General features: G+C 33.2%; 1 protein-coding gene across 2 annotated transcripts in view; it reads right to left on the bottom strand.

Moving 5' to 3' along the window:
- Positions 1 to 861: 861 nt before the first annotated feature.
- The window catches only part of CCDC186 (coiled-coil domain containing 186), a 66,148-nt gene continuing 53,636 nt past the window's right edge, over positions 862 to 13,373 (bottom strand). For both annotated transcript variants that reach the window (XM_027852058.1, XM_027852059.1), the window contains exons 13-16: positions 11,787 to 11,867; positions 7,770 to 7,980; positions 5,871 to 6,090; positions 862 to 5,102 (exon numbers count right to left, since the gene is read on the bottom strand). In XM_027852058.1, the coding sequence (XP_027707859.1) occupies positions 5,019 to 5,102; positions 5,871 to 6,090; positions 7,770 to 7,980; positions 11,787 to 11,867 (596 nt within the window). In that variant the 3' untranslated portion in view covers positions 862 to 5,018. The remainder of the gene's footprint in view (positions 5,103 to 5,870; positions 6,091 to 7,769; positions 7,981 to 11,786; positions 11,868 to 13,373) is intronic.

The raw sequence follows: 13,373 nt of genomic DNA, 5'->3' as shown, positions 1-13,373 counted from the left end.
CACTGTGGGAACTGTAACACAGATTCAAACATGGAAGATTGCACCAGTGAAGGCCCAGTTGAGATCAGACACAAATTTATTGTGGGCCCAGTCAGTATAGCTGTATGACTTGAACTATTGCATTGAGCCACATTTGAAAAGGAAATGAAGCAAAACAAGCCATTTTATTAATCTTACCTATTTCCTGAACATGATGGTTTTAGGAAAGGATTCCCCTTCTGTAATGAACACACATGATTTAAGAGTACTCTGTAATACTTTAGACTGTTAAAAAGTAGTGGAAAGCAAAACTGTGTGAAATATCTATTACACATACCAACTAGGTAGAAATAATCCACATCATATTTTGTTACTACCAAGTACATGAATTCTTTTTTCTTAAAGCTAGATAAATTTAGAAAAATAATTCTGCAGAAATTATATCATTAGCTCCAAAAATAAATATGCATGTGTTTACAACAGTTCTAAAAAGCCTTTTGAAAATCAGCTTCTGACAATCTTGGAAGTATAGAACTTAATCTGCTTATTGTTCATTGACGGTGACAAGCGTATCAAGTGGAACAGAAAAGGCACCAGACTAAGAGCCCTAAAGAGACCTGACTCTGACCTTGGGCAAGTTATTTAACCTCTTTTAGTCTCAGTTTTCTCATCTGTAAATGAAGGGGTCGGAATAGATGGTCTTCATGGCTCCTGTTGCCTGTTTCAAAGGGAGCATTTCTAAATAAGGGGAGGAGAATAGTTCAAGCATGGTAAAAAAAATCATTTTATGAAGGCTAGTTGGCCTGGAAGATAGGTTCTAAAGAGCCATCAAAGAGGAGTGAGTATAAAGAAGGAGTCGAGAAACAATTAAATTACAGCATGAAAGCAGATGTTTTCTTTTTAATAGTACAATATATACAGCATGAACTTATGATGACTTCTTGAAAAACTTCATTTATACAGAATCATATCTACAAAATTAACATTTTAATGAAATCAAAGAGACTATGCACATATTCAGAAATATAAACAAATTTCACCACTGCAGACAATGGACACACATTTTTTAAAAACTTTCCATTCTGGAATAAAAATACATCTTTACTGTACATTTATAACCATCATTTAATCATTTTGTTCGAAAATCTTTATGTTTGGAGAAATTTTCAATTAATTATCTCTTTTGAAATTCTGGTTAATAGTGCCACCAACTGGCAATAAAGATTTTTAAAATAGTGTTCCTAAGTGTCAGAAGAGTTTTGTTCTTAAAGTTACTAAGAAAAAAACCCACAAGTCACTAGAGCCAACATGCACAAGAACAGTAAATCACAGTGAATGAAAAGATGACCTATAAAAGATTCTCACCAGGGTGTCATGGAACATTTAAAATATTAACATAGTCTAAAGGTTTTATTTTGTTAAGTCTAGCTTTACATTTACATGTAAAACTTTATAGGAAAGGAAGGAATTTAAACATACTGTAAAAGGAAAAATATTTTTTGCTTAAGAAACTGACATGATATTTCAACATAATTAGATGCATTTGTCAGCAACACCAGTTGGCATTAGTAATCTAAAAACATTACTAGAAAGCTAATGCCATATGTTACAGGGTTTTGGTTTTTTTTAAAGGAAAAAATAAATAAGTATCAAATTCTGGTTAATGCTGGAAAATCTGTAGAACCACAGCAATCTATTTCAATAACACCAAGCATTCCTCCAACAACAACAACAACAACAACAAAAAAATGAATAATTTCTCCAAAGCATCATTGGGCCATCCAACTATATACATGGATTAACATTTCCTTAACCTGTTACAAAGGGCCATGTTATTTATAACAGATGTCCTTAAAACTGAATTTCTGAAAATATAAAACTAAAATATTATCTTTGGTTATTCTACATCAATCCCTTGGCTTGATCAGCTTGACAGAATTGAGTTGTATAGCAATTACCCTTGAAATAACTTCTAAAAGTAGGACATCCTGAAGCTGTTTGCAAGAACTATATTCATTAGTCAATGACCCACCCCTGGTAAAAAATCATGAAATATTTAAATAATTATTTATTTGTGCATATGTGTTCCTATAAACAAACCTATGTGTATAAATGCACACACCAAAAAATTCTAAACTGCACAGGATTATGTAATTAGGAAATAGAAACTTATTCCTCACATTTGTACAGTATAGAAAACAGGGCATATGAAAAAAAAGACATTGCTTAATTGGGGAAGTCATTCAAAAACTACCCCATTCTTTTACCCTGATGCTAAATCTTCATTTTAAATTCTCAAAATTTAACTGGCTGAGGGATTAAGATTTGAATTACTAGGGGAAAACTGTTGTTAATAATTTAATACTTTGTGATCACTTTTTAAGATGTGATAACTTGTATATATGTACCCTATTCCCTACAACCCAAAGAACCTAAAATAATGATATCTAGCTGAAGATACCAATGTATTGGGTCTTTAATGAATACGATTTTTTAAAAAAGAGAATACAATACACATTATTTTCCTGGATCTCTGGACTGTCCTTCCCTGCTGGTCGTCTCCCATATATTTAAAATAATAACAGTCTATACAAATCCTACTGCACTTGCTTACACAGGGGTAAAGTATAAACCCACTGTCCCCTATATAGCCAGGCAGGTATCTACCAGTATCTGTAGTTTTGTATGCTCTGGTTTTGTTCAGTCCTGATCCAGATATATAAGGCTGTAGTGTATATCATTTTAAAAAAAGTAAAATATTTTCTTCAAAAGATTTCTACTTGCATTTAAATTAGAAATTAGAATATGGTCAACATATACTTTCTAATGGCTTTCTTCCAAAAACTAACTTCCTAGTAAAGATTTCTCCAAAGGACATATGCAGACATAAATACTGAAATAATTCATTTCCATCTCTGATAAATGTAGAAATTTAAAAGTTTGTCTACATAGCACATAATGGACATATAATAATCTTGGCCTCCTGAATATTGATTCACATATGGAGAAAAACTTTAATTGTATCTCACAGATAATATCTATATGACAAGTCAAGCATGGTTTGGTTGCACAGGAGAAAAATCTGGCTATAATAAGTAGTCATTAGGAGTGTCAATGAAGGCCTAAAAGAATAATGGGAAAAAAAAAAAAAGACAGATATGATTGCACTTACCCTATATGGTTAATTTTTTACTTTCATAAATTAAACATATGAAAAATAAGACACATTATGATATATCAATACTAATTCTCAATTAACATAAAATAAACAATCTTCATTGAATTTTATGAATTTCTGAATGGGAGTTGGTTATGAGTACATGAACTAAATATACAGAAAATATATACCACACCATAGAAATTTAACATTTGACTATTACCCTGATTCAGCACATTTCCTTTTGCAACATTGTCAAATTAATACAAGAATTTTAAAACAAATTAGAGGGATGTTACTATTATGGACCCAACTTTGAGAGTTCAATTTTCTTAAAACAAAAAAAACTTCCAGTGGCAATAACCTACAGGGATCCATTCTCCTTTAAAAAATTTGAAATTAAACAAAAATTAATCATTTTAACAGTGACAACCACCAAACATTAGCCAAAGTATTGTATTACAACAATGATCTAAATGTAATGAAATATGTACACAAATGCACATGTGAAAATTTTAAGAGATGAGGGCAAATTTAACTAGCATCTTGACAAATGGAAATACTCAACAAACACTGAACATTAAATGCCTATTATGTGCAAAGCACTGTATGAGGCATTCAGGAAAATACATAAATAAAAAATGGTCCCTGCCCTAATGGAATTTATATAAGAATTATTATTGATACTGCTCATAAAAATTAAGTGCACATTTTAAATAAATATAGTAAAATCTCTCAATAGGTATATGCATTTGGCTCTAAAAATCCTTTGGTTACACATAAGTGATTGTGAGTTTTAAATAAAAATATAATAATCTTTGAGGAGTGATGAGTAAAAATCCACAGTATAAAATGGATCTAACAATGGAAAGGAATAGTAGTCAAATAAAACAGTCTTGACAAAACATATCAATGCTGTTTTCCTTGGGACTTGAATCCTAAACATTATTACATTTTTTCTTATATTAATGAAGCATATGTGCATCATAGCTTCTAAAATAGTCTATTGTTCTAATGACATGTCCAATTTAAAAATTTGGATGTAAGTCAATGAAAATTTTCTCAAGATACACTAAGGGGAATCAATTTATGGAAATGAATTCTAGGAAACCATTTAAGCTATCAATCAAAAGAAATGTGTAAAAATGATAAACATTTAAATACAATGAACCATGCATGGGTGCTATAAAGAAGGTACCTAATTGTAGGAAAAGCTTAATTACCAAACCAGACATTGAGAAGAATGAATATCTGAACTTTTCTCAGGATACTACACACACTATTATCACTAGCAAACTTTTTCATTCCACTTCAAATGTCAATTTTAAAATCAAGTCACAGAACCAAACACATATCCTACTATACATGGCTAAATGTAATGAAAATTCCAAAGTTAATGTGTTATAGTTATTTGTGTTGAGCTTATTTTAGAGTAAGAAAGTGCATGTAAATGAATGATTTTTAACGCCTGTCTTTTCATGCATATTTTAAAAAGGTTTAATCACCTTTGATATGTAAGGCATGTTAATGGAGAGATGGAAAAATAGTGTTTGAAAGCCCTTGTAGTATTCTTCAGTATCTGATATGACTATAAGCAAATTAAACAAATCTTTTTTTCATCATTAATAGGATGTTATATTCCACAGTGCAAACAATTAAAATCTTGAAGCTTACGCTACTTACAGTACACGCAGTAACTCATTCAAATGGTCAGAGAACAGCGAGGATGGGTCATATCAAAAAGTTCAGTTATGACTTATATTTGTAAAACACACTTTCACTGATTGACACACAGATCATAAGAAAAACTTCAAAATGCCACTGAGGTCTGTAGCACCTGTTCCTTCTGCAGCTTTTGTCTGTTTACTATGCAAGAGCTTTGTTATGTTTGCTTCGTCCTCTGTTCTAGTTCATGCTGGTGTTTAATAAGACGTTCTATTTCTGTTCCTAGTGTTTGTAGATTTTCCTTTTATTTTTAGTTCATAAAATCGGAAGGAAAAAAACACAAAAATATTAACTCACACAAATAAAAGATTCACTTTGAAATTTCTTCTCCTACTAAGCTCATAAGTAAGTATGTTTATTTCCCTCTGAACCCTAAGCTTAGTTTTGTTGTAAGAACCAGGGGAATATTTTATGCTTAGTGAAGGGCTGTCAGTTTTAAACAAAGGAATGGCAATCTGACTGAGGGATGCTGTGGTAATTGATAACGCACAAGAGATTATTTATTGACTTTTAAAAACTCATTAAAGAATGTCAAAGTTCCAGAAGATCATCTGCTACAGTAGTTAAATCAAATAATAGCAGCAATAACTTCAAAACAAAATCTGTAGCATATATTTTGCTTATAATCATTAACATTTACTCTAGCAATTAATTATAAATAATTGCAGACCAAACTGAGATCAAAATCTGCCCACAAAAAAGTAATATAACTTTCAAATAAGGCAGAAAATTTCAGCTATAATTTATTTTATAGAAATTAAACTGATTTCCTCTCCTATAAATCATGCTATTATATATATATATATACACATATATATAATAACGTGTTATTTTTCACCTTGTTTGAAAATAAAGTGGGCTTTTAAAAAATGTGAAAGCACGAGGGAGAAAAATAAACCTTAAAATGAATTTCCACCCTCTGGGACAAATAGCTGGGTTATATTACAGTAGGTTTTCGGGGTAACACATTTTGTAAGATTGGATGAAAATTTATGAAAATCATCAATACCTTCAAAGTAATATTTTTAAGTAATGTATCCTCCAAAACAGCCTGTAATTTTCGGTTGATCTCCAAGGAGAGTTCTAATGTCAGCCCACTGTCAGCTGGATGGGAAGTATACAGGGATGCCATGATGCCTCCTCGTCTACTCAAATGGACCTTGTTAAAATCAGATGCCTCTGATGACAGTGTGCCTGCTTCTTCTCGTAAGATATAACTCTGAATTATTCTAAGGAAAAAAAAAACTATTACAGATACATCCTTGATTGCTTAAAAATGTATGGAATTGTAGTCAATATTCACATAGCACTTTAGATTTGCAAAGCATTTTATATGTTATTTCATTTGCTCTTTACAACAACCCTGCCAAGTAGATACTGTTAATATCCCCACTTTCACAGATGAGGAAACTGAAGCTGAAAGGTTAAGTGACTTGCCCAGGTCACACAGCCCAGTAAGTGTATGAAGCAGGATTTCAAACCCAAGTCTTCCTGCTTCTATGACCAGCACTTTATGCACTATGCTACTGCCAAAAATGAAAGTCTTTTAGATGCTCAACTGAAATTATAGGCTTATTATACATTATTTCCTTTCACATATTTCATAATCCAGCCAAATTGTTCTTCTTGATGTTCCTCACACATAACATACTATCTCCCAGCTTCAAGCCTTTGTCTAGTCACTTTCTATGCCTGAAATGCCCCCTTTCTTGACTTTGGCCTCTTAGAATCAGTTCAAATGCTGCCTCCTATATGAGGCCTTTCCTTATCCTCCCAGATGTTACTGCCTCTTCCCAAATTACTTAGTATTTACTTTGCAACTAAAGAGATCTTCCTCAATAGAATGTAAGGTCTATGGGGGCAATGAGTGTTACATTTTTTCCTTTTCTCCCCAGAGCTAGGTGTAGTATTTCACAGCAGGAGGCATTCCATAACTGCTTGTGAGTGGCTGAGAACATTAAATAAGTTTCTGTATTTAGTGGCAGCATAACACAGTGAAAAGAGCATCTAAGCAGTAGTTGAGGGCTCAGGCGAATAATACACCTATGTTTCCTCATCTGCAGAATTGAGAATATGCCGCTTCAAAATACTGCTGTGAAGAAAGAACGAGATCTATGCAAGGTAATTTTGTAATTTTAACATGAAATATAAAATATTATTTTCATCTGATATCATTTTTATTGTGACAATGCATTTGGCCAACTTAGAATACAAATATAAAAGAATATAAACACTTCAATTTCCTTCAACCATTATTTGTCCAAAAATGATTTAGCAGTTCCTGTTCCTCAGTCAACTAAGTATCTTTATTTATATATAAATCATTAATATAAACATTGCATAATGCTAGCCCCAAAAAGAACAACAAATCAAAGTTCTAACTTTCCTGACCTTTACATCTAGAACTACATTTTATTATATTCCTTTCAAAAAGAGTCATGTGTCATGACTTAAAATGCACAGGTGAGGGAGCAGCTAGGTGGCGCAGTGGATTCAGGAGGACCTGAGTTCAAATCCGGTCTCAGACACATAACACTTACTAGCTGTGTGACCCTGGGCAAATCACTTAACCCCATTGCCTCTCCAAAAACAAACAAACAAAACAAAACAAAATGTACAAGTGATTTACTAAAGTTAGTGTTTGTGAAGGAAAATTATATTAATCTGGCTCTTGACTTAGAATGAAAAAAAACTATATTTATTTATTTAGCTATATTACAGGAACAAGCTAAGTTGTTCTAGAAATTGTTTATAAATATTATCTTAAAATGAAGAACTAGAACATAAGAATTGTTTGAACACAGAACTGTAGATGATTACTTAATTTTCATCAAATTTCACTTGCAAAATGCCACCTCTGCAATATTAGTTGACGCTGTTTCAAAGAATACAAAACCATAATACATACTTGGTTTTTTTCCTAATTTCTTCTACCAGCTGCTTTATATGATCCTCCATAAATTCAATCTTTTCATTTTTCCGGGCATGAGCTTTCTGCAGCCTTACTATCCGCTCAATCAGCATAGTCTTGTCCACTTCTGGAAAATTATCCACAGCCACAGAGGAGCCAGTATTTTCTGGGGATCGATCTTCTGTACTGCTTCGAGCGTTAAGGGACCCTGAGGCAAAAATGGGTTCAGAAATGGGTCTAATTTAGCAATATCTTTTACTCCATTATTTTTCTCCATTTTATTTAAAAATTTTCATTTAATATCCCTAATTAAACCTTGATAGAAGAGTTCTAGCTGATAATGCCTAAACATGAATAAATGATCAGTCCCTTAGTTCAAGGATCAAAGAGGCATCAAAAGGATCTAAAACTTTTTAGGCCTACAATACGGGGATTAAAACTCAAGAAGTAGGCTGGAAAAACAAGCAAGCAACAACAAAAAAGAACCTAACCATAACAAGTTACTGTGGTGACAGGGAAGATCAAAACACAAACTTGGAAGACATGTCAAAGTAGCTACAAGGAAAGTCTCAAAGAAAAATATGACTTCAATACAAGCAAATTCCTGGAAGACCTCAAAAAGAATTTTTACAAGCAAAGAATAGAGATAGAAGAAAAACTGGGAAAAGAAATGAGACTGATGCAAAAAGAAAAAAAGAAAAAAAAGAAAACAGAATCAACAGCTTAGTAAAAGGGGCACAAAAAATACTGAGGAAATGAATACCTTAAAAATCTGAATTGGCCTAATGGCAAAAAAGGCCCAAAAATACACAGAAGAGCTTCTTAAAAAGCAGAATAGGCAGAAATGCAGGGCTGGTTCAATATTAGGCAAACTATCAGCATAAATGACCACATCAATAACAAAAACAATAAAAATCATGTGATTTTCTCAATAAATGCAAAAAGGGCTTTTGTCAAAATACAACACTCATTCCTATTAATTCTTAGAAAATAGATGAATAAATGGAGCGTTCCTTAAAATAAGTACTACCTTTGTAAAACTATCAGCAAATATTATCCGTAAAAGCAAGGATGTCCATTATCACCCCTATCATTCAATAGTATACTAGAAATGCTAGCTATACCAATAAAAGAAAAAGAAATTGAAGGAAGTAGAATAGGCAATGAAGAAACAAAACCATCACTCTTTGCAGATGATATGATGGTATACTTAGAGAATCCTAGAGAATCAACTAAAAAATCTAGTTGAAATAATTAATAATTTTAGCAAAGTTGCAAAATATAAACCCACATAAACCATTGGCATTTCTATATATTTCCAAAAAATTCCGGCAGGAAGAGAAAAAAAGAGAAATTCCATTTAAAATAATTACAGACAATATAAAATAGTTTGGAGTCTACATGCCAATAACATAATTTATCTGGAAGAACAAAAGATCAACAATATCAAGGCAATCAATCAAAAAAATAAAAAAAAAAGTAAAGGAAGGTGCCCTACTTGTACCAGTTCTTAAACTGTATTACAAAGTGGTAAACATCAAAATAATATGGTACTAGCTAAGAAATAGAGTGGTGGATCAGTGGAATAAATTAGGTACACAATACACAATAGTAAATGACAATAATAATCTAGACAAATGGGAGGATGATACTACAGCAAAGGAAACTAATAAAGCAGTGTTGCAAAAACCAAGATAGGAGATAGGGTCCAGGAGAAGGTACCAAAATCTGCAAGAAATAAATGAATCAAAAAACATTTCTAATGTATTAAGCTTGTGTTAGTCCTAAATGCTTAGGGATATAGTCTAACAGCAGTGGGCAGGGAGGGCTATTTTGGTTAAGAAGTCACAGGGATGATAAAGAGTCACAGGGTAACCAAATGACATATCCTTTTCAGGACAGATGAAATTATACTTCTGACAGCTAGGAATAGGAAGGGAAAGAGTACAAGCACAACAGCATAGGATGTAAATGGCCAGAGAACAGCATGTAAGGTTGGTGCCAGGCTTGACACGTTGAGCTTTCACCACCTTAAAGCCCCAGGTTGGAGGAGCAGAAGTATGGCATGAAGATAGCCAGGGATGAAGAGAAGGAAGAGGATTGAGAAAATGCCACAGAACTGAGAAGTTAAGAAATCACTAGTAACCTTAAAGAGAACAGTTTCAGTTATATAAAGAAAACAGTTTCAGTTGTGTGTGTGTGATGCACACACACAAAATGCAGTTATATAAAGGACTCAGATTATAAGAGACTAAGAAATGAATGGGATATGAGGAAATGGAGGTAACAAGGCTGTGAAAGGGAAAAGACAGAAGATAACAGCTTGACAAAATGGCAAAGTCAAATGAAGGATTTTCAAGAATGCGAGACTGGAGTATGTTTGTAGGGAAAGAGAAGGAGCTGGTAGGCAAGAAGTAATAATAATCAAAAGAACCGTTACTTATGCTAAAAAATATATTTAAAACCATAATGGCACACTAACAAATGCTATTATTCACAATGCTTACTGTCAATTATTATAAGCTGTCTTCATAGCTTTTATTCATTTTAAAATTTAATTTAGACCACAATTAATGACTGTTCTAAGAGAAGCAAGTTAAAAGTCAAGAGAAAGGTTTAAGAAACAAATCATTTGTTGATGAATAATTGTATTATTGCTCTCCTGTGTTAAATACTAAGAAAAAACCCAAAACTTTACCTACCTATATATAAAAAAATCTCAATATACTTATATATATGCATGCATGATTATGTATATGCACAATTTAGGAAAGGATACTGGAAAGAACAGAGAAAGAAGATGAGGAAATCACTGGTTTGAACAAAAGGGGAAGATGAGAAAAGAGAAGGATGAGTCAGGACATCTATGAGTTAAAACCCACAGAGAGTAATCAGAACTCAAGAAACACTATGGGCAAACACTGCATGCTGTATTCAAGCACTGCACTGAAGTTGGCTAGAGAATGGGAAAATTTAGGTAGTCAAGTAAGACAGAGGTATGATAGTTCAGATAGACAACAATGTCTAACTTGTGCTGTAATGACAAACAGGAACTGGTCACAGGTTCAATGTGAGGAAAGATGGAGTTGAAGATTCCTTCAAATCCCATGCCAGTGACATTAGGAAGATGGAGAGGTTGTCATTTGTAGAGACAACAAGTTGTTGTTGTTCAGTCATTTTTCAGTCATCTCCAACTCTTCACGACCCCATTTAGGGTTTTCTTGGCAAAGATATTGGGAGTGGTTTGCCATTTCCTTCTCCAGCTCATTTTATATATGAAGAAACTGAGGCAAACAGGACAAAGTGACTTGTCCAAGGTCACACAGATAGTAAGCGTCTGAGGCCAGATTCGAACGCAGGAAGATGAGCCTTCCCGACTCCAGGCCCGGCACTCTACCTACTGTGTCACCTAGCTCCCTAGAGACAATAAAGTTGTTGGCTATGGAGGAAAATTAAGAAAGTAAAACAAACTCTGAATTCAGTTTTAGTCATGTTTGTACTAAAATGATTACAAACAAAAAACCTAGGACTAAGCCCTGGGAGAGGAGAGAATTGGACATACACAAATTATTATCAATAAAGTGATAATAAAGAAAAAATTATGACGAATAAAGAAAAATAATGAAAACAAATTTGTTCCTTATGTCCTACATTGGAAAATGGTCCTGAAAATTAAGCTATAGAAAAGTTATCTATTATCTGTATATGATGAGTGACAAATCAAACTACTATTTATAGCAATATTGTGTCTTTCCTCTTTTATCAAAGGGGCTTTAAAGGCATACTGAACAGGTTTTGATTACAGAGAGGAAAAGAATACCTCGATATTGATATTTTTAATTCAGGTTGATCAAAGAGCATTTAGCAGAATGCTTTTATGAACATAATTGTAAATCGTATTAATGACAAAGACTGATTTCAAAATGAACCAACAAAAGCACAAATTCTCTAACTTAATATATTGTTTCTCTTTACAATCAAGAAATGATGATTAGGATTTCTAAAAAAATTTACCTGACGAGCTAGAACGACTCCCCATGCTACTGACTTCTTTATCATAGCTACCATTCTCAATCTGGTCTAATTTTCTTCGTGCTACATGGAGAAAGAAGAAGAGCATTATCTGTAATAAGTTTAAATATTTTAACTACTGAGTCCTACCATCTCAGGTTTAAGCAATTTACACAACACAACAATTTGTTAACCACATTAAACCAAGAATCCTAGTGCCAACAAACAGAAAATCATTGATATTTGATATGTAATTAAGATAAAAGCAACTAATGCTAACCACTCACTTATAAATGAAAATGCATCACTAAAATACATTATATGGAAAAATATTCACATAACTGATAAATTAAGCCTACATTTATGCACTAAACAGATAACTGAGTATTTAAGATGGAAAATTCATCACATTAATGGGAATTCCTTTTCAAAATTCCCATCAAAATTCAATGGTATTTCAACACATATTTCATTGGTATGAGTACTCTTTTCTCCTTATGTAAATCCATTCATACTTTCTCATCTTATGCAACTATTTTCTATCTATATCTTTGCAGAAATCACCCATAAAGGGACTATCCTACATGCTAGAGGCCATGCAGTAGAACAAAAGCTCTGTGAGGTCAGAGACTTTCATTTTGTCTCGGTAACCCTAGCATCTAGATGAATGCACTACAGTTTAATAAATGCCAGCGGGATTTGAATGCCTCCCCTTTGGGTCTTAAACTCCTGTTGATATCAGTACAATACTTGGGTTGTCCATGTGTTATCCCTTACTCTTGCTGATGGGCTACCCCACTCCCCTTTATTCTTAATATATATCTTTAGTGTCAATTGTTTATGCCACTTATTGCATATGCCAGTTACTGTAATATGATGCTGCCCCCTTAGACATAACTTATACTGTTCTATGCCATTCTGCATAGCACCTATTTCAAACCTTCATTTTTCTTAAGACTCCTCAAGACTTATTACACATTACTCACATTTCACCTCCTTTCATTCTCCCTACTTATCAGACCTTGTTTGTTCATACTTTACTGAGAAAATAGGGGCTACTTGCAATGAATTCCTGTTTCTTCCCTATTCTACATCTCAAAACCTCAACATTACCATCTTCCATGCTCTCCTCCTTTATTCCCATCTCTGACTTAAAAAAAAATGGCCCTTTGTGCCTTCTTTTCTTATAACTATGATTATCATAGCTTCTATCAGGTTGTCCCAGTAATCATCCCTTCCCTCTCCCTTTCTCTCACCTTCAATTTCTACTTATCTACTGGCTACAAACATTCCCAGTTCTCCCTGATCCTCAAGAAAACCTTCATTTGATCTTACCATCCCTCAAACTAAAGAGAACAAGGTAGAGAAGTTGAAACCAGGAAGACCTGGGTTCAATTACTAGCTCTGAGTGCTCTAGACAACTATTTATTATTTATATGTATATTAAGTTACAGAGATGTACCAATCTGCATTGGTAGAGGCAATTTCCTCACCTGGAAGTTCTGTATACTAATGAAACGACAGGTCCTGTCCCTATCTTTATCCTATATCCAAATACTATTATCCTATTCCTCTCCTCCTTTTGACATT

The sequence above is a fragment of the Vombatus ursinus genome, unplaced genomic scaffold, assembly GCF_900497805.2.
Source record: "Vombatus ursinus unplaced genomic scaffold, bare-nosed wombat genome assembly UNPS02009205.1, whole genome shotgun sequence".
Classification (NCBI taxonomy): domain Eukaryota; kingdom Metazoa; phylum Chordata; class Mammalia; order Diprotodontia; family Vombatidae; genus Vombatus; species Vombatus ursinus.
The sequence above is the reverse complement of the archived record's forward strand: the minus strand, read 5'-3'. Positions and strand labels throughout refer to the sequence as shown.